At 46.4% G+C, this 21494-nt stretch overlaps 1 protein-coding gene across 1 annotated transcript in view; it reads left to right on the forward strand.

Annotated features, from left to right (window-relative positions):
* The window catches only part of Vapb (VAMP associated protein B and C), a 54471-nt gene that overhangs the window by 14130 nt on the left and 18847 nt on the right, over window positions 1–21494 (forward strand). The window contains exon 2 of the mRNA XM_004669469.2: window positions 13126–13278. Coding sequence (XP_004669526.1) covers window positions 13126–13278 — 153 coding nt within the window. The remainder of the gene's footprint in view (window positions 1–13125; window positions 13279–21494) is intronic.

A 21494-nucleotide genomic window follows, 5' to 3' on the forward strand; every position in this document is an offset into this window, starting at 1 on the left:
CCCGACCTTTTAATTTTATTCTTCTACTCATACTTGCATATCCTTCATAAGATATTTTTCAAATGAGAATTTTCTGTAGATTCTGAATACTTTACTTTTCTGTTACATAACCTACAGATGTTTTTTTTTGGTCCATTATCTTTTTTTTTCTTTTTAAATGTTTATTAGCATTTTCCATGATTATAAAAAAGTCCCATGGTAATTCTCTCCCCCCCATACACTTTCCCCTTTGAAATTCCATTCTCCATCATATTACCTCCCTATCACAATCATTGTACTGACATATATACACAATATCAACCTATTAAGTACCCTCTTCCTTTCCTTTCTCTTCCCTTAATGTCTCCTTTTTAACTTACTGGCCTCTGCTACTAAGTATTTTCATTCTCATGCAGAAGCCCAATCATCAAGCTACAGATGTTTTTGTTTGCCAGGTATGGAGGTTTGATTCAGGTGTCCCCCATAAACTTAGGTGTTCTGAATGCTAGGTTCCCCAGTTGATGGCAATTGGAAATTAAAGCCTCCTGGAGGTAGTGTATTGTTGGGGGCATGCTTATGAGTGTTATAGACATTTTCCCTATGGTGGTGTTTGGCACACTTTCCTGTTGCTGTTGGTGACCTGATGTTGGTCAGGAGGTGATGGCCACTTTCTGCTCATGCCATTGTTTTCCCCTGCCATCATAGAGCTTCTCCTTGAGTCTGTAAGCCAAAATAATTTTTTTTTTCTTTCTCTCACAAGCTGCTTTTGGTTAGATCATTTCTGCCAGCGATGCAAACCTAACTGAAAAAAAAAAAAGTTGGTACCAAGAGTGGGGTCATTACTACTAGGCCCCTGACTGTGGCTTTTGGCCTTTTGGAGTTGACTTTTGAGAAGAATGTGAAAGGATTTGAAATCTTGGCCTGAGAGAGGCCTTGCAGTGCTGTTAGTACAGCTTGATGGACTATTTTGGTCAGACTTAAAAGACCTGAATGCAGTAAGAACTATGGAATGTGGGGTTGGTTTATGAGGGTGAGAAAGAGCTTTGTTTGGACTGGCCTAGAAGCAGTTTGTGTGAGAGGCTTGCTCTTATGCCCATGTCCTGAGAACTTGTGCAGGGCTGCTTTGCATAGAAATGGACTGGTGTGAGCAGAGGGATATGACCCAGAAATGAAATCTTTGGGCCGAAACTGCTGCCTGTTCAGCTGTAATCGTATGAGAGATTACAACCATTGAGATTGGGCAGCTGACCTGCATTGTGACAACAGGAAGAATGCAGTCTTTTGATGGGGCCTGACTTCTGAAGGAGTGTCCTGGTCTTCAAAGTCTACTTTATCCCCCCCTGGATTAACATATTGGCATCCCACCTGGTATTATGGCATATAAGACATGCAGGAAAGAGAGGATCATTGAGTTTGCAACATGGTCTTGTGTTTTGGAACTGTCCATGGGCAGTGTGAAGCAGGTTTGCTGGATGCCTGCATGGAGCCGTGAGGATGGACCATGGCTTGCAGCGGAGACCCAGTGGAGACGACTGGACCATGAGATAGCTGCCAGCCTGGGATCAAGTTTTCCAGGACACTGAATAGCCTAGCTGGAGGGGTGTAATTGGAACTCCAGAGACTTGTTCCTGGTTAGAATTAATCAGACTTGGAGACTTGTTCTGGCTAAAGTTGTTGGACTTGGATCTACAGAGTTTGATGTTTGCCCTGTTTAAATCTTGTATTTGTTGGGCTGGAGAGATGGCTTAGCAATTAAGACACTTGCCTGCAAAGCCAAATGACCTCGGTTCAATTCCCCAGTACCCATGTAAACATGCATCTGGATTTCATTTGCAGTGGCTGGAAACCCTGACATGCCCATTCTCCCTCCCTCCCTCTTCTTCCCTCTCATTCTCTCTGCCTCTTACCTTCTCTCAAATAAATAAAGAAAAATAAAATATATTTAAAAATCTTGTATTTGTTGAATATTTCTTTGTTATGCCCAATGCCATCTTTTGCAGTGTGTTTATTCTGTGCCATTATGTTTTTTTGTTTTTTTTTTTGAGGTTTACTTTTTGGTATTATGGCTCAGTTAAAAGACTTTGGACTACGGGGATGTTTGAACATCACTGGGGGTATTAAAAACTATGGGGCTTTTAAAGTTGGATGAATGCATTGCATTTTACATCATATATGGTTATCAGTTTATGGGGACCAGGGACAGAAGGTGGTGGTTTGATTCAGGTGTCCCTCATAAACTTAGGTATTCTGAATGCTAGGTCCCCAGCCAATGGCAATTGGAAATTAAAGGCTCCTGGAAGAGGTGCATTGTTGGGGGCGGGCTTATGGGTATTATAGCCAGTTTTCCCATGTCAGTATTTGGCACACTCCTGTTGTTGACGTTGGCCACCTGATGTTGGCCAGGAGGTGATGTCCACTCCCTGATCATGCTGTTTGCCCCTGCCATTGTGGAGCTTCCCCTCGAGTCTGTAAGCCAAAACAGCTTCTCTTGGTCGGGTGATTTCTGCCAGTGGTGCGACCCTGACTGCGACACCAGGCTGTGCTTCCTGTCCAGCGCCCTGTGCCCCAGCAGCTTTTCTGACGCTGATCGTGGCCTCCCCCCAGAATTCCTCTCGTGAATTTTTTTTTTTTTTTTTTTTTTTTTTGGTTTTTTGAGGTAGGGTCTCACTCTGACTCAGGCTGACCTGGAATTCACTATGTAGTGTCAGGGTGGCCTCGAACTCACGGTGATCCTTCTACCTCTGCCTTCCGAGTGCTGGGATTAAAGGTGTGCACCACCACGCCCGGCTCCTCTTGTGAATTCTTATGGTGCCAAGCTGCCCTGGGTTCAAGTTTTCCCACCTGTGGGGGTGGAGATGCTCTGTTCAGGAGCTACAAAGCTACTGAACTGAGTGGATATTCTTCTGAGCTGGTGTCTTCTTCTGCTGGGCTGATTGTGGCTGTCCTTGATGTCATCATTGGTGACAGCTCTGGATATTGATTCTTCTGGCTGTAATAACAATGTGACGTTTCTCAGCAGCTGGGTGTCTCGTGTGGAAGCTAGGGCGAACACTTTATTAGTTTAGCATTTTGCATTCTGAGGTTTCTTCAGGGACATATTTTGTCTGTGTTTACATTCGTTTTAGAATTAGATTTGTATGATTGGGCTTTGTGTTGGGATACCAGGGTACACTGTGTGCCATTTGAAACAACAGGTAAGGCGGGTGTGTGCTGCTCGAAACACAGCAGTTGCCAGGCTTTGTTTTTGTTTCCAGAGCGTCAGCTTAGTGTGTGACCTGTCTGCTCAGCAAAGCAGACATGCAGTGACCTCACTCCTGAATTAATGCTCACTGAAGAGCTTTCCCTGTCTTGACTGCCCTGTGGAGCCTAGGATGGCCTCGGCCTGTGAGAGCTTGGTCAGAGGGTCTAGCAGAGGAGTGCAGCCACTCACACTCCCTTGATTCTTCTCACCGTGGAAGCTTGTCCTTTTTCCACAGCTTCTGGGGCACAGCACGGTGGGGGTGGGGAGGGGGGAGGAAGAGGACACCACCTCATCACCCCTAGTGGATGCAGCTCTAGCAACCAGTTGTGAAGAAGAGGCAACAATGTATGTGTTCATGGAGTTTCCACCTTAGAAGGAACACTTCACGTAGACAAGATGGGAAAGCAGTACGGGACACTAGCTGGGTAGGGAAGACAGTGCAAGTGGTACCTTGTAATGCCAACAGAAGAATTTAAAGAATAGATTGCACTCTCGAGGTCCATGTCTCCCTGTCTAGTATATATTAGTGTACTTTCTGCACACAGACTTTTGAAGCCTCAAGTGTCCTGCCCTTCTGGCATCTATCAAAAGTCCTTGTTGGCTGGGCATGGTGGCGCACCTCTTCAATCCCAGCACTTGGGAGGCAGAGGTAGTAGCATCACTGAGTTTGAAGCCAGTCTGGAACTTCAGTGTGAATTCCAGGTCAGCCTGGGCTAGAGTGAGGCTCTACCTTGGGGGAAAAAAAAAAGTCTTTGTAGTTGGACATGGTGGCACAGTCCTTTAATCCCAGTACTCAGGAGATAGGAGGATTACCATGAATTCAAGGCCAGACTGAGGTAAGGAGTTCCAGGTTAGCCTGGGCTACTGTAAGACACTACTTCAGACAGACAAAAACAAAACAAAACAAAACCAACCCAGGGCTGGAGAGATGGCTTAGCTGTTAAGCGCTTGCCTGTGAAGCCTAAGGACCCCGGTTTGAGGCTCGATTCCCAGGACCCACATTAGCCAGATGCATAAGGGGGCGCATGCGTCTGGAGTTTGTTTGCAGTGGCTGGAGGCCCTGACATGCCCATTCTCCCTCTCTCCTTCCTTCCTTCCCTCCCTCCCTCCCTCCCTCTCCCCCCCTCTCCCCCTTTCTCTCTGTTGCTCTCAAATAAATAAATAAAAATAAAATATTTTCTGTAGGTGATGTGTGCCTTCCTTCTCCTTCTCAAAGGCTCTCTTTAGGTCTGAGGAATAGTGACTTGGACAGTGACAAAAAGAAGAGAAACTATGTTTGCAAGAGAGTAAACGAATACAGATTGAAAAGAGCTGTTAGTGCTTGTTTCTTAGGCTTATATCTGCAGAGCTGAGACCACAGGTCCTGTATCAGATTGGTATCTGACTTACTTGGTAATATGTACTGTGGATATGAAAGTATTGACGCCATATCAGGAGATAAATGTCAAAGGAAGAACATGTCTTCCTAACATCAGAGTTTTATAAGCTCCAGAAAAGGAACAGAACACTTTCTAAGCACCAGAGTGCAGTATGAGTCCTTCCTGCTCTCTGTATGTGCACATGCAAGTAATCAGCGTGTAGTGCTGATACAACTAGAAATGGTGGTAGGGTATCTCACCCCTCAGACTCTGGTCTGCAGTGTTCATCTCTCTCACCCCTCAGACGCTGGTCTGCAGTGTTCATCTCACCCCTCAGACGCTGGTCTGCAGTGTTCATCTCTCTCCTCAGACTCTGGTCTGCAGTGTTCATCTCTCTCACCCCTCAGACTCTGGTGGTCTTACTGGTCTGTAACGTTCATCTCCTCATTCCATCAGCCTATGGTCTTGTTGGCTCTGTAGTTTTCATTTTCCAGTGTTACATGTGTGTCATTTTCAAAAGGTGTCACTTAGGAATATGGGCTTGTTCCTTCTGCCTTTGCATGACTTACTAGCTTACTCTAACACTGAATAAATCACAGCTATTTTACCACCTACCAAAGGACATGTTGTTTGCCTGTGTTTGATCGGTATTGAATAAAGCTACCATAACATCTCTGTTCAGGCTTTGGGGTGGCAATACATTTCCTCCCCATTTGGGGAGATACCAAGGAGAGTCACTACTGGATTGTGTGATGAGAGATGTCTACTGTCTTCATGGTGGTGGTGTCATTCCCTGCAGCCCGTGTGAGGCCTTGTGTTCCATTGGATCCACCACGTGGTATTTTCAGCGCTGTAGACCGTGAACATTCTAGGCAGCATGTTGTGATAGGCCATTATACCATCCGTGTCTATGTGATGCTGTGCTTGAGCAGATCTTTTGCCCATTTCTGGTGGGGGGGGGGGCAGGAACAGGGCCTCATGGAGCCCAGAATGGCTGCAAACTCATTGTGTAGCTGAGGTTGACCCAGACCCCCTGGTCTTCCTGCCTCTGTCTCCTAAGTGCTAAGATTAGATGATATTTTCCATGCCTGATCTTGTGCAGTGCTGGGGAAAAAACCCAGGGCCCCAGCACTGCTTACTACTCCACAGGCTGAGCCACGCCCCTGGCCTTTGGAAAAGCAGATGGTTCGTTTCTTGTCTCGGCTTCTAAGAGTTTCTGTATGTTTTGGACTGCAGTCTTTGTCACCAGATAGATCTATGGCTTGTCTTTTCACTTTGTTTCTTCCTTTCTTTCTTTTTGGTTTTCCAAGGTAGGGTTTCACTCTAGCCCAGGCTGACCTGGAATTCATTATGTAATCTCAGGGTGGCCTTGAACTCACAGTGATCCTCCTACCTCTGCCTCCCAAGTGCTGGGATTAAAGATGTGCAACTATGCCTGGCTTTTTCTTTTGTTTTTTTGAGGAAAGGTCTTGCTCTAGCCCAGCCTGACCTGGAAATGACACAGCATTCTTCCTACCTTCTTTTTACTTTCTTGACAGTGTTCTTAAAAAAATACATTTTTTTCATTTGTTTTAGAGAGAGGGAGGTAGGAGGAGTATGGGTGCCCAAGGCGCTCTTACTGCAGCAAATGCTCACCAGATGCATGCCCTACTTTGTACATCTGTCTTTGCATAGGTGCTTGGAAATCAAACTGGGTCAACAGGCTTTGCAAGCAAGCACCTTTAATCATTAAGCCGTTTTCCCAGCCCTTTTTTTTTTTTTGTGGTGCAGTGGTGGTGGGGGGATCAAGGCAGGGTCTTGCTCTAGCCCGGGCTGAGCTGGAATTCATTCTGTAGTCTCAGACTGGTCTCGAACTCTTGGTGCTCTTCCTACCTCTGCCTCCTGAGTGCTTGTATTAAAGGTGTGTGCCACCATGCCCAGCTTAGAGCAGATTTTTATTTATTTATATATTTTTAAGCATTTATTTTCATGGTAGGCACAGGCTGTACTGTGAACCACAGCCCAGACCACATGTTTATTTTAAATGAAATGTACCTTGTCACTTATTACTCTCATAATTTTACCTTTGCTCGTTTTATCTAAAAAGTCATCCAAATCCAAGGTCCTTTTGATTTCCTTCATGTTGCCTTTTATGCTTTTGTAATTTGGTATTGCTAAGTACATTTTAGTTTTTATTTTCTGGTAGAATTGAATTGTTACGTTAAAAATAAAATTATATCTTTACCTCTTAAAACATTGAGTTCTGCCAGTTAACAGATGGGATCATAAGGCATGCTTGAGGTTACAGACGAGAAGGGCCTAGGCTGAACGAGTCACCTGGAGTTCTCACTGCTCCTTTTCCAGCTTCTGCAACATTGGCTTCTCAGACACTCATTTGTAAAGATGGTACTTATATTTCTCGAAAGGAAGACTTTGTGTTTGGCATGGTTCTTAAGATAAATGGTTACAGTAAATTGCTCAAACCATGCATAATTGGAAGAACATTTAAAATTTTCATTAAACACTTTTCCACAAAATGCTCTGAGATCTACTGATTGATAAACTGGATACCGTCTTCTCCCTTCTCTTTCCCTCTCCTCCTCCTCTTTTAAGGTAAGGTGTCCATCTCAGGCTGTCATCAACTTGTGATCCTTCTGCCTCAGCCTCTGGAGTGCTGGAATTAGAAGTGTGAGCCATCGCAGCTGACTCATATCCAGCCTTTTTTGAAGAGGCCTTCAGCATCTGAACCTGACCTTTTGGGGTGAGAAACATGCTGACGATGGCTGGCCCCCGACCTTATGCTAGCGTTTTGGATCAGTTCCCTTCAATGGCCACGCGGCCAGATGAGAGCAGGGCTCCTCCGCTTGCTTCCAGCGATGGCACGCTCCTGGTGTTCTGCAAATGCTGCTTTCTCCAGCACCCAGGATCAGGTCCTGCAGGTTCCTTCAGGAGCAATTTTTTTTTCTATGCCTGTTTTTCTTTTGTTTGTTTTCTTTCTGAAGCAGGGTCTCACTCTAGCTAGTCCAGGCTTACCTGGCACTTACTCTGTAGGCCTAGGCTGGCCTTGAACTCATGACAATCCTCCTGTTTTAGCCTCCTGGGGTGCTGGGATTAAAGGTGTGTGCCAACACACCTGGCCGTTATTTTTATTTCTTATTTATTTGTATACAGAGAGAGTGAGAGACAAGGGGTGCACTAGGGCCTCTAGCCACTTCATGTGAACTCCAGATGCATGTACCACTTTGTGCATCTGGCTCTGTGTGGGCACTGGGGAATTGAACCCCCATCTTTAGGCTTTGCAGGCAAGCACCTTACCTGCTGAGCCATCTCCAGCCACAAAGCAATTTTAAAAGAAAAGAACAAGCAGGTGGTCCAGGACAGCTGTGAATGTGCAGGTGACATCATGTGGTAGGGTCAGTAGGTTGGGCGCCTCTGCTGGAGCTTGTGAGAAATTCGTATTCAGATGCCTCAGCAAGCATATGTCAGTCTCCACAGGTCAGCACAGTCATGGGGGAGCAGAAAGAACACCGCGTTCTGTGAAGCAAGAGTACAACACTTCAAGCATAATTGTAACTTCTAGGTTGATGCCACTTGTTTTGCCTTCCATTCACATCTTAGATGCGCAGTTTCTAATTTTATATAGACATCTGAAATAAGGAATAGACGGTCAGGAAGAAAATGATTAAAATTATGTGTTATGGTTCTAAAAAGACAAATCATTTTTTTCATCTCTTAGGGAAAAAATCTAACTTTTGAAGGATATTTCATTTATAAAATTGACTTCATATTTTATAAGCAATGTTTAAATTTATTGGTGATAAATATGCATGTTTGTATAGTAAAATCCCATTTTTTACATAATGCTTTAATGGAAATGGCAGTTTTATGAAATGAAAGTGACTAGTAAAAATCTGAACGGTGCTCATAAGCCTTTCCGTCATTTTTATTGAGGTTTTTGTGGATTCTAATTCATTAGTACTGGGGAAGAAGCACACTAATGTGGTTTATCTCCTGTAATTACTCAAATCGAATTTATTTTCAATAAAATGCTTGGAGTAAATTGCCCAGAGTGGGGAGAGGAGGATCAGGCCTGGTTTTACAAAATGGCTTGATTTCTACCCATGGACCCTTGCTTATTTTATCAGTTATGTTGCTCCATTGCATATATTTTCAGCATAGATCCCTCCAGAGTTTTACAAGTACTCACTCATGAAAGCCTAGGACGCAGAATTGAGTGTGAACAGAACAATAAAGGCTGTTTATTTTGCCCTGCTTATTGCTACCAGTATTACATGTCTTTTAATAATTTAGACTTTATGTAAGTAGATCATTTAGATTTCTAGCTAATAGATGAACCTTGGGAAATTCTTACAATTCACTTAGTATTTACAGTGAGATCTGGCTTATTTTCATAGAGTGCCTAGAGAAGGTTGATGGAAGAATTAATCTGTTATTTAAACCCGGCTTCATGGGGATGGGTCGGGTTAGGGAAGATGCTAGAAACTGAGTTGGACACTAGCAAGTGCCCTGTGATGGTGAGGCACACTTTTGGGTGTTGTGAGCCGCCACTCAGCCTTCTGGTCTGAAAGTGCTTCACACTCTTGGGGCAGAATCTTGTTGGAATTAGTAGCGTGACATTGTTCTAGAAAGTTTTGTGGACTGCCAGAGTTTCGGTCACATTCAAATGTCATTTGATTTTGATTTTGCTTTCTAAAATTTTTAATTATTTTTTCAAAGGGGGGAGAGAGAAGGAAAATGAGAATAAGCTCTCTAGGCCTCTGGCCACTGCAGTGAACTCCAGATGTACGAGTCATTTTGTGTATCTGGCTTTACATGGGTACTAAGGAATCAAACCCGGGCCACTGGGTTTTGCAAGCAAGTGCCTTTATTTTTATTTTATTTTATTTTTTGGTTTTTCGAAGTAGGGTTTCACTCTAGCTCACGCTGACCTGGAATTCACTATAGAGTCTCAGGGTGGCCTCGAACTCACGGCGACCCTCCTACCTCTGCCTCCCAAGTGCTGGGATTAAAGGCGTGTGCCACCACACCCAGCACAAGTGCCTTTAAGCACTGAGCTGTCTCTCCGGCCATACTTTTTTTTGAGGCAGGTTCTTATGTAACCCAGGCTGGCCCTCTTAACTCCATATACAGGCAGGGATGGCCTTGAACCTCTCTCATCCTCCTGCCTGCACCTGAGTGCTGGGACTGTAGGTATGTGCTACCAGCCTGGTTTATGCAATACTAGAGATCAAGCTTGGGCTTTGTGCATTGCATGTGAGGCAGACTGTAACCCAGCCCTGTCCAGCCCCTTTGTTTTGTTTCTGAGACAGTGAACTCTGGCTCACCTTGAACATGGGGTTGTCCTCTTGCTTCTGCCTCTGCCTCTCAAGTGGTGGGATTCTAGGTATGTACCACCACACCAGGCCTGTGAGTTCTTTTTCTTCAGGCTGATTGATATGGGAGACTTAATCCCTTCAGCGTTCACTTTCTCCCCTGGTGCTTGGGGCTGCCTGAGCTCGAGGGAAGGGAGATAGTGTCTTGTGAATTGTTTATACCCATAAAGTTTATATGTCTGTTGCTTCTTTTGGCCCTAGAAACCCAGAGTTATTTTTTTAAAAGTTGTTATATATATATTATAACAGGTTATACTCTTATCCTCTCATTCTGTTCCCATTAGCCTGTGGACCCTCCTCAGTGGGGTTATGGTTATTCACTGGGATTATGAAGGCCTCAGTCAGATCCTCTGGAATAGTTGTGGGGGAGGGAACCATGCCTCAGGGCATTCCTACCCACTCTCTGGCTCTTACAATCTTTCCGCCCGTCTTTTGCAATGTTCCCTGAATCATGGCAGGCCTGTTGGTAGTCTGATTTAGTGTTGTTAGCTCTTCTGTTTTTAGCTCCCACTTACAAAGTGATCCCCACTTTAAGCAAAGGGGGATTAGACGTCATCCTCGTGTGAGTCAGCTTGCATGCACTGGAGAGTGGAATAGGATAGAATTCCAGAGCACTACTGCCTGTGTAATCTCCTGGACGCTTGGCAGAGTGTCCCATTCCTTCCTGGAGACCAAGGGCTTGCTTCGTCAGCATCTGGCACTCTCTTGAAGCCGAAGATCCTTTGGGCCAGGATACCTACTGCCTGTGTTCTCTGAGAAGGCAGAAAGAGTGGCTTGTGATGGAGTCAGTAGCTCTGTCTTTCCCCACTTGTCTACATAGCCGCACCTCATGCTTTTCTACCCTGACTCTCAAAAGGCCAAAGGCTGGGCTTGGAAGGTAAGCAAGTGGTGAAGTTGTTCTCCATGGGTGTTTGATTCTGGAAGGTTTTGTCCATGGAATGCCAGTAGCTTTCTGGATAGATCCCAACCACTAATGATCTAGGAGTTAGACAGTGTGCTATAATGTGACCTTTGTATTCTTACCATCACCTCTGTGCAAAATAGTGCTGTAGAAATGACAGGGAGATTAAGGCTGGGAGTGGAAGCGACAGGTAAGTGAGGCTAGGCACACAACACATGGAGGCACCCGTGCAGCAGAGAGCAGCCACTGCCTTGTACAAGAGTGCTGTGTGGACACAGCGCGAGAAGACCTGTTAGGATGTGGGGGATGGTCAGAGGAAGGGTTCATGACCCGCCCCAGAAGGCAAGCAAGGTGGTCTCTGTGGGAGGCTGAGATGTTTAGGGCTGCCAGTGTATTTGTGTGCAGCTAGAGTTCAGCAGGGGCGGTTTTCTGTGTTCATCCAGGGTTTCTTGGTGATAAAATCATGCATAAACAAATGTGAAAATTATTTTATGCTCAATTTGTCCCCCTAATGTGCACGTCAATCATAGTTGGACAAATGTGTGTTGTGTATAGACATATATATATGCATATATATGTATGTATATATATGTGTGTATATATATATGTATACATACATACATACATACATACATACATACATACTTTTTGTAGTAGAACTGGCTGTGGTTTATTTGATTTTTGGAACTGAATCCTTTTTACTTTTTCACTGTCCACCATTATTGATTTCTTAATTTGTATTTAAGTTAAGTCCATATCAGATCGATTTTTCATAGTTCAGTACTTCTAGCAGAAGCCAACCTGAGATGTTAATTTTTCTGGAGAGAATCCATGAATGGCTTTCCTTTAGTTAATATATATCAGAACCTTTATTCCATGGTAGGCACAGTGCTAGGGAACAGAGTCGGGGAAAATAAAATCTGAAGCTTAGTCTCATTTCTTTCTTTTTTTGGTTTTTCGAGGTAGGGTCTCACTCTAGACCAGGTTGACCTGGAATTCACTATGGAGTCTCAGGGTGGCCTCGAACTCATGGCAATCCTCCTTCCTCTGCCTCCTGAATGCTGGGATTAAAGGCGTGCGCCACCGTGCCCGGCCTTAGTCTCATTTCAAAGCACACCCTTGAATTTTTTTGGTTCTGCTGAGATGGGACAGACTGTCATGCTCCCTCTCTCCTCCTCCCTTGTAAACATAAAGGCTGAACTAGAAAGTTTGCCTGGAGGAAACAAAGATACAGCATTATGTAAAACAGGCCGTAACTGTCACTTTGCAAAGGACCTAGGACTGGATGTAGCTCTGAAATGGACTGCACAGACAAGTCCTTAGGCTTGAGTCCCTGGCTCTGCATCTGCACACACTTTTTAAATGGCAAAAAGAGGGACCGAGCAGTCATGTAGATCGCCCCCTTCCACCTGACCTCCTGTTGTAGGTTTAGAATGTCATGGATGGAGTTCATACTCTTCCCTCCCCAGTGCTGTCTGCATGTGTACTGTTACGTAAGTATAGGCGATGTGGAATGATCTCCCAAATGGTTAATATTAGTTACCTCAGGGCACAGAGGAAAGCTTATTAACTTCCTCTTTATACATCTTTCATTGTTTGGTTTAAGAAGCATGTTTTACTTTTTTAATTAAAAAATCTAATAAAGCCGGAAATGAATAAATAATGCTAATAAACACTACCCCAGGGCCATGCAGCTTTGCTTCAGTCCTTCTGGGAACTCGAGCTGTTAACGTGGAGCATGGTTCAGGTGTGAGTTGCCCAGCAGGGCTCTGAGCAGCTCAAAGTAGTTTAGGATGATTTCAGCTGCCTGGCCCTGCAGCTGCACCATACTCTAGAGGCTTCTGTGGTGATAGACCACTGGCACCCCATAATCCATTGTATGCCTGCTGCTCTTGGCACATGTTCTTTATGATTATTGGGATTGCAGTTCAGGCCTTCACACAGTCCCTGGTAGTATCATCTTGTGTTGTGGGGCCACCTGGATCCAGGGTCTTGGTACTGTCTAGATGGCAGCCCGTCTTCCCTCACCCTGCTTTGGTTTGCTAGACAGCAGCGATTCTGTGCTTGTTAGGTCGTAGCAAGATGCTGGGTGCTGATGTTGACTGGGGGCCTGGTGATGGTGGGAGCGTCTAGGCTGCGTTCATCCCCTGGCGTGGTCCAGAGACCAGTTTGATCTTGGTGTCTTCTTTCACCATATCTGTATCCGTCTTGCCAGAACCTGGTATGTTACCCAAACTTTCCCAGGACGCCAATCAGTGTTTCTCTCACTCACAGGTCCCTTTACTGATGTTGTCACCACCAACCTCAAGCTTGGCAACCCGACAGACCGGAATGTGTGTTTTAAAGTGAAGACCACAGCACCCCGTAGGTACTGTGTGCGGCCCAACAGTGGGGTCATCGATGCCGGGGCCTCCATCAACGTATCTGGTACGTACCGAGACTGGAGGGTGGGCGCAGAAGACCCCAGAGGCAGCCCACTTTTACTTTGTTAGATCATGGGTGTTCATTGTAGCACAGCAAGGCAACAGGCTTTTCTCCACGTCCTCCAGCCCCACCTCCTGTTTCCATAGTGTCTTCTGTCCATGCTTTCAGCCCTCGTGCCTCCGTCACCCGGCATTACTAAAGTGGCAGCTTAGATGGGACGTCAGAACGAGTTGGGCTTCTGCTTCTGCTTATTTGAAATTAAATCTGCCCTTTGGCAGTAAATGGAAAGGGGCTAAACAAACTTTACTTTGTGGGAGAAAGCTAGATAGAGTTATTTTCTTCCTTAAGCCGAATGATTTCTGATGTTGCATTGCCATTGCAGTGATTGGCAGGTGCACTTCCCTTACAGAGGAACTCAAGAAGCCGAGGGTGAGGAAATGGGGGTACACTCGAGGCTGTAGCGGTGTGCTTGTCTTGTCATTCCTTCCCCTTCTGTCTGAGGGTGTGTGGATCTTCCAAACCTGACTTCTGAAAAAAGGCTGGCGAAGGGCTCAAGTCAAGAGCTGGTTTTCAGAATGAAGGTAGCATGAGTCAAGGGTTAATGTTTAAATGCGTCTTAGAAACGGAAGAAACTTGTTGCTTATTAGAACTTCTAGACTTCAGGGAGATCTAGAGGGGCGTGTATGGCCTCTAAACACAGGTGACTCAGTGTTCCCTGGCTTCTGCAGTGTTAGAGGCCACTACTCATTTGAAGTGAGTATCTGTCTGGCTTTTTCCATGATAGAGTTTGATTGTGATACATTTGGCTATTCATTTGACACCTAAAAGAAAATGATTCACCTCTTTGGAAAGATACAAGGTGTTTCATTATCTCAAACTCACTTGCCTTGGTGGCGTCTCATCAGCACACCCACACCAGCTCCCCCATACGCTCCTCCCTGAGCCTGCGGGGACTGGTCTGGACTCCTGAATCATATTCTTACCCAGGAGCTATTAGGGGAGCCAGCACTGATAAAAGGGTTCCTAGACTGGGCCTGCACCCTACTCACTTTCTTCTTTGTCATTTGCCCTGTGCGGATGCTTTGTAACCTCCATTGTATGATAGTCCTTGGGTCAGGACACCGGCGTGTGACAGCCAAGATGTGTACTCCTCTGTTTGGCCCCAGCCCATGCTGTGTGAGCTGGTATGTTGGTAGAATGGAATGGCCAGAGGTATGGTATGACCTCCATGGAATTTCTAGATCCATGGGGCTTGAGATGGAGGGCAGCTGATTTCTTGTACCTTCTCCTCTTTTTTGTGGGGCTGGGGAGTGAATTGAGTCTTGTCCGTGCTGGCCAAGTGCTCTGCCAGTTGAACTGTGTCCTGGCTCTGCTCCCTCCTCTGACCACGTCTTTTCTGAGTCTCCTTGCTCACATCAAATCTGAGCAGTTCTGAGTTGCCAGCACATGAAAGGTACTCATTTTCAAAGTAAATGTGGAAGAAGCAGTGTGATTTTTCCAGACAAAATGGTTCCAACAAATTGGTGTGCGGTGTGGTTGTACCAGACTGTGTCACATGTTTGTGCCTGTGTGAGAAAGACCAGTCCCCATCATGGGGATGTTTTAAAAGCCATCACTGCCTCTAAGGTGTTATTTTGACGTGTCATTGGCTCCTAATTCAAGGTAGCATTGTGGCCTCCTTTTGCAGATCAGAAAGTATGAAACCACATAGCTGCTGTGCTGGCCTGGAAGCCCAGGGCTTCGTCCATGATTCCTCAGCACTGCTTTGTCAGGGTTGGGGTGACTGGCAGTGGGGAGAGTGGTTGAAAAAGGGAGGGTCTGTGTTTGGAAGCCGTATCTCCAAATGAGAAAGATTGTATTTGCATTTTAGAAACGACTCCTCATTGGTTGTGGCAGTGCTGGGGGAAACCTGGAGAGGCCAGGACCGTTGTACAGCTTAGGAAGGAGCCCTAGCTATGGGCTGCAGTTCCTGGTGTTGAGGGCCTTTTCCATCATTATTTTAGATATGCACATCATGTGTTAAAAACTGCTGTCCTTGAGACTGGAGAGATGGCTTAATGGCTAAGGTGCTTGTCTACAAAGCCTAAGGACCCAGGTTCTATTCCCCAGGACCCACATAAGCCAGATGCGCAAGGTGGCACATGTGTCTGGAGTTCGCTTGCAGTGGCTGGAGGCCCTGGTGTGCCCATTCTCTATCTGCCTGTTCCTCTCTCCTGTTTTTTTTTCTGTCTCAAGTAAATAAATTAGATTAAATTAAATTAAATTAAATTAAATTTAAAAACCTTGCTGTCCTTGTCCAGAGGTCATTGTGAGGGACAGCTACTGCATCATGTGAGCAGAGTCCTCAGGTCTTGGAGAAGAGGGTACAGAGCACAGGTTGGCACTGTCTTTGGGTGTGTTCGCAGGCCAAACGTGGCTTCACACTGGTCAGAGGGTGGCAGGGTTTAAGGCTGGGAGCCCTGCGTGAAAAGGTCCGCTGCACTCTGGAGCTGGTGGCTGCTGTTTGCTAACCTCGTCCCCCCACAGCTTCCTTTATTGTCCCTGCAGATGGGGAGGATGGGTGCATGGAGCTCAGTACTTGTTACCGGAGAGGACGTGCACGGGAGAGTGGCTTACTCTTCACCAGCGTGGATGGCACCTAGCTAGACCTGGTGAAGATAGATTGCATCCTATTTGTTGCCTTTTCAAAAATAAACTAATCTCATACATTTTATTAATTTATGGAGCTACAATTTTTAGAAGATATTTGTGTTTTTTTCTTTCTATTATATGCATGTTTACTACTGAATTTTTATATATAATTCACAAAATGTGGCCATCCAATCAACTTGAATTCCTTTCAGCATCACCCTGATTAGCAGTGTCCTAAGATTCCTGGAAAGACAGGAATGGTATGGGTCCCATGCCTGTGAACCCTTGTGAGGCCCAAACTATTGGGAAAGATGATAAATTATTCTCTCTATAAGTTGTTCTTTTTATTTATTTACTTATTTATTTGAGAGAGAGAGAAAGAGAGGTGGGGGGGGGATGGGTGTACCAGGGCCTCTAGCCATTGCAAACGAACTCCAGATGTATGCACCACCTTGTGCATCTGGCTTACGTGGGTCCTGGGAAGTTGAACCAAGGTCCTTTGATTTTGCAGGTAAGTGCCTTAACCACTAAACTATCTCTCCAGCCTCCCTCCTTTTTTTTCCATTAAAAAAATTTTTTTATTTGAGAGAGAGAGAGAGAGTGCATTCTCTCTTTAAAGAGAGAAAGGGGGCGGGGCTGGAGAGATGGCTTAGTGGTTGAGGTGCTTGCCTGCCAAGCATAAGGACTCTCGTTTGATTCTCCAGGTCCTACGTAAGCCAGACACAAGGTGACCCAAGTGCACGAGGTCGCACACGCACACAAGGTGGCGCACGCATCTGGAGTTTGATTGCTGTGGCTGGAGGCCCTGGTGTGCCAGTTTTCTCTCTCTCACACACACATACAGAGAGAGAGAAAGAGAGGGAAGGAGGGAGGAGTAGAAGGAATAAGGGGGTAGAGGGTTGGATGATGGCATGCCCACCAATGGACTAGGGTTGTGGTTTTTGTTTGTTTGTTTCTGGTGTTTCACAGTTTGGGGCCTGAGTTTTGAAGGCACCCGGCTGTGGCCGTGATAGCAGAGGGGTATCTTCCAGGTATGTGCTCTAGAGTCTTCTTTCATATGAACTTGACATTCAGGGGAACTTATGCTGTGCTTTGGAAGTTCAGGCCCTAACCTACTGCTCTGCTTTCTTCAGGATATGGCAAAGTACACACTGACTGGGCTCTTGGAGAAAAGAAATGTCCCCTTCATATACCCCGGTGGACAGATATACTGGATGGCAGTGTAGTCTTAAGAGTCTGTGTCAGTGGCATGCAGTGTGTGAACATTTTCAGAGAGGTGCAAGACCTTAGACTTAAGGCTTTCCATTGTAACTTGGCTCCTGTGGCAGCCCAGAGATCTGTGGCTGCTTTCATTGTCCCACAAAGCTGTGGGTTGGGCCCAGGCTCTGGGATGACTGGGCTTGCGCGCTCAGGTCTGGACCTCAGCTCTGCAGGCACCGGAGGTGGAGGGGAAATGGGGTTCTGGAGACGTCAGACACAGGGAGGCTAGGACTTACATGAAGCTGTGTGCGTGTGTGTGTGGGTTCTCTGTTCTAGCTTTATAGAATTAAGACTATTCTCTGAAACTGTATGGTGGGAAGATATATTTAAGGTGGATCATTTCTAAAAATGTCTTTGTGGTAAGCTATTAATCGCAATTGTAGGGGTTTTTTTTTAAACACTGCAGTTTAATAATGAGGGGTTTTCCATTAATATTCCAAGCCATGTTTGCCAGCGGATACAGCAGGTGAAGTGGTAAAATTATGGGCCTATCAAAAATACTTACGCTTCCTGTAATATGATATTAAGTTTAATATTTTTATAACCTCTGCTGAATTCTAATCTCACTAAAGTAGCAGGCACACTTCCATCTGCAATTCAGTTATGCCTGCATGCCAAGCAAATTAGAAATGCAGATGTCCATGGGGGGTGATGGGCGTTGGAAAGAATCTTGAAAGACGCCAGTGCTTAGTGTAGATGCACTTTCCTAAGTACACCCTGCGACAGGAACAGGCGTCACAGATCTCCGCTGTCCACTCTGTATTTTAAATTAGGATGCAAGAATTAAGGGGCAGCACTCATCCTGATGGAGCCCTTTCCACCATCCTTCCCAGTCACATTTAAGTTTTCCAAGGAAGTCCTGAGAGCAGGACAAGCATCGGTGACTTTTGGGGATGGAGACGTTGCTCCGTTAGCATAATTGGGGAAGACCGCAGTTGGTTAGCTCATCCCTGTAGGGCGTTGCTGGCTCAGTTTGCTGTAGCTGTCACCCCTTAGCTGCAGCTTGCAGACGCTGAGCCCGAGTAAAGGCACTCCCAGCCCACAGCCAGCCCTGGCCTGTGCTTTCCCTGGAGCTCGGGCAGGGCTGCAGGAGGGAGCTTAGGCTTCTGGACGCAGTGTTCGTCTTCATTTGATTGTGGCTTTGGAAGGCCCTGATAAGTGCAACCATTTTATAGCTGGTTTCCATGAAGCAGGCTTATTACTCTCAGATAAGAACAGCTCACATTTATACTTGAAGGTGTGCTTAATCTTTTCACCAGATTAGATTATGCTTTGAAAAAACTTGCCAACAAAATTCAACTTAATTATCTTCTAGAGGTTTTCAGGGCTTATTGTAATATTTATGTTTCTTAAGAGAAACACCATATTTTCATGCCTATGACACATTTTATTTTTCTTTGGACTTTCAGAGAGCATGAGGCAGAGGACTGAGTGGTCAAGTGCGGGCACTGTGCTTTGTCCAGTGCCTTTGGCTCTGCAGCAGGATCCATGTGTGCAGCCACAGGAGTCGGCCCCGGGGTGATGCTCGCTAGCCTGCCCCTTCCCTTTCCTCTTACCCCCTCCTACTTCCCCCTTCCCCTTTCCTGCTTCTCTTGCTGGTCACAGAAGGACTCTTTGGAGAGGTTGGGAATTCCCAGGACAAGACTCAGCTTCCAGGTCTTACTGAGATACACTAGCGCACCCTGGGGTGATGGGGTGCATGGCCACCGTGCAAGGCCCAGGGAGAACCCAGCTAAATTCCATGTGTTCCGTTATAGGTGCAGGAGAAAAAGAGTGAGTGAGGCTTGGCATTTGACCCACACAGCCTGTCTCACACTTTGCTTCAGTTAAGCCTGGGAAGGGTGACGTGTGTACGGTGCCCGCACCACTAGAGGAATCCACTCGAGGGCTGTTGCCGAGCCAGAGTGGCGCTCAGGGCTAGCTTATTGATGAACAAGTTCATTATTTACTTGCACGGCTTGACTAGCACAGGCGTAGGAAAGCCGCTGCAGTGGTGGGATTCAGGTGTCCCCCGTAGACTTAGGTGTCCTGATTGCTAGGCTCCCCAGCTGATGGCAATTGGAAATTAAAGCCTCCTGGAGGGAGTGTGTTGTTGGGCACGGGCTTATGGGTGTTACATCCAGTTTCCCCATGCCAGTGTTTGCCACACTCTCCTGTCCCTGTTGTCTCCCGTATGTTGGCCAGGGGCTGTCGTCTACCCTCTGCTCATACCATCGTTTTCCCTGCCATTGTGGAGCTTTCCCTCAAGCCTGTAAGCCAAAATAAACCTTTTTTTCCCACAAGCTGCTCTTGGTTGGGCGATTTCTGCCAGCAATGCCAGCCTGACTGCAATACCATCATCTGGGCAGTCTGGAGACTCCTAGAGGATGTGCCCCACTCTCTTGTAGGAAGGGCTTACCGGTGTAACTAAACATCAGACCTTGCTGGAGTTGCATCTCTACAGCGGTGGCACTGGTTTTCTGACACTGATTAGGAGCTCTGGTTGGCACTGTTTCTTTGGCTAGTTTCAAAAGGGGAGTAGTGATGTGGTTGACAGACACTATAAATATATAGTGACATAGGGAACCATGTTGATGGCTGCGGAAGGAAAAAGCGGAATTGCAGGAGTCAGGATGAGGAGATAGGTAGCACATAGGGCCACGAGAGAATCGAGAGAAAATTAGCTGCATGAAGGTGAGGAGGTCTCTAGTCTGGGGCTGTGCCTGAGATGGGTAAAGAGACCCTGCTGAAGGGGAGAAGGTGCAGACTGCCAGTCAATGGGAAAACGTGCAAGTTAGCATTGGGGCTGTGAGTTAGTACAGCTAGACTAACTGGGAAGAAATGTCAAACTGAGGTGAGGGTGCACCAGGGAGTGTGAAGACAGCAAACAGCCTGAACAAGGCACGGAGCCTTTAGCTGAGGCTGTGGCTCTTGGAAAGGAGGGCACCCCAGTTCTCTTGGGTGTGTTCTCGGCCCTCCTCAGCCTGCTGAACCAGAAACTTTGGAGTCCAGTGGATTCTGTTAAGTTCCTTGGTGATTGCGGTACACACCTCTGCTGTTAGTGGAGAAACCCTGTAAGGTGTGGTCTGCTGGCATGTGAGGGGGCAATGGGGCGGCTTTGTGAGTGACAGGAGAACATCAGTGGCTGGGGATGTAGAACTTGTTGCACACCTGTTGGACCAGAGGGAGGCGATTTCAGTTGACTGGTGGTGAGGACTTGAGCTTGGGCAGTGTGTATAGGAGGTTGTGGTCTGAGCAGTTGAATGTGGGTAAAATGGAAGCTAGTACCTCCGGTTAGAACTCTAGACGTGAGCCACTGGGGGCCTCAGCTGTAGCCCTTTGCTTTGTTACCAGTGTGGCACAGCTGAAATGACCCGTGGCTGCTTTGGGTTCCCAGAAGGAGCTCCCTGCCACATCATCTTGCCATGCCAGTATGGTTGAGGGAGCAATTATTCTGACTTCTTTACTGAAGAAAATCTCATCCTGCCAAGCTGGTGATTTGTGAGCCTACAGGTGATTTTTTTTTTTTTAATTTTATTTTTATTTGAGAGAAAGAGAATAGGCACACCAGCAGCTGCAAATGAACTACAGACACATGGGCCATCTTGTGCATCTGGCTTACGTGGGTCCTGGGGAATTGAACCTGGGTCCTTAGGCTTCGTAGGCAAGTGCTCAACCACTGAGCCATCTCCAGCTCTGAAGGTGAATTCTTCACAGGCTCCCACTTTGGTGTCTGTGATGCAGCAGATGCTGTGTCCAGAGCATGATGTGAGTGCTGACTCCAGCTTATGTCCTGGTCATCAGGCAGATGATTAGTGTGTCTGGTATTCGAATGAAGTAAATTAGGTTGATCGGAAGCTTTTTTCCTAGCCTGTCATGGGGAAAATGCATGATTTTGTGTTACGGTTTGCAAGAAACCATTGACAAGCCATTTTTATCCTTTGTGTTTTCATGAGTCCAGCTGATGGGGTGGAGCTGCGGTTCACTGTGGTGTGAGGTAGGGACTGTGTAAGCAAGACATGGACATGGAAGGTCTGCAGCATGTTGCAGTGTGGTGGCAGCTCATCTTACTCTGGCTTGGGAGCCCACAGTGGAAAGGCCAAGGGGGCAGGCAGGGTCCTCACTCACTGCTGTGAAAGGGGTGAGTCCCCAGTATATGCCTGGAGCTTCCCCAGTCTTGCCACTTTGGAGGCCATGGCTGTCTCGCTCATCTGAAAGGTTCCCTGGCCCGCTTCCCCAGGGCACTCACACCGGGTGCTTGCCGCTGCAGCAGAACTGTGACTCTTCCCTAGTGTGGCTGGGCCCTTTGCTTTGTGTGCTTTTTTTACTGTGTGCCTGCCTGCCCTCAA

This window comes from Jaculus jaculus, chromosome 8, assembly GCF_020740685.1.
Source record: "Jaculus jaculus isolate mJacJac1 chromosome 8, mJacJac1.mat.Y.cur, whole genome shotgun sequence".
NCBI lineage: Eukaryota > Metazoa > Chordata > Mammalia > Rodentia > Dipodidae > Jaculus > Jaculus jaculus.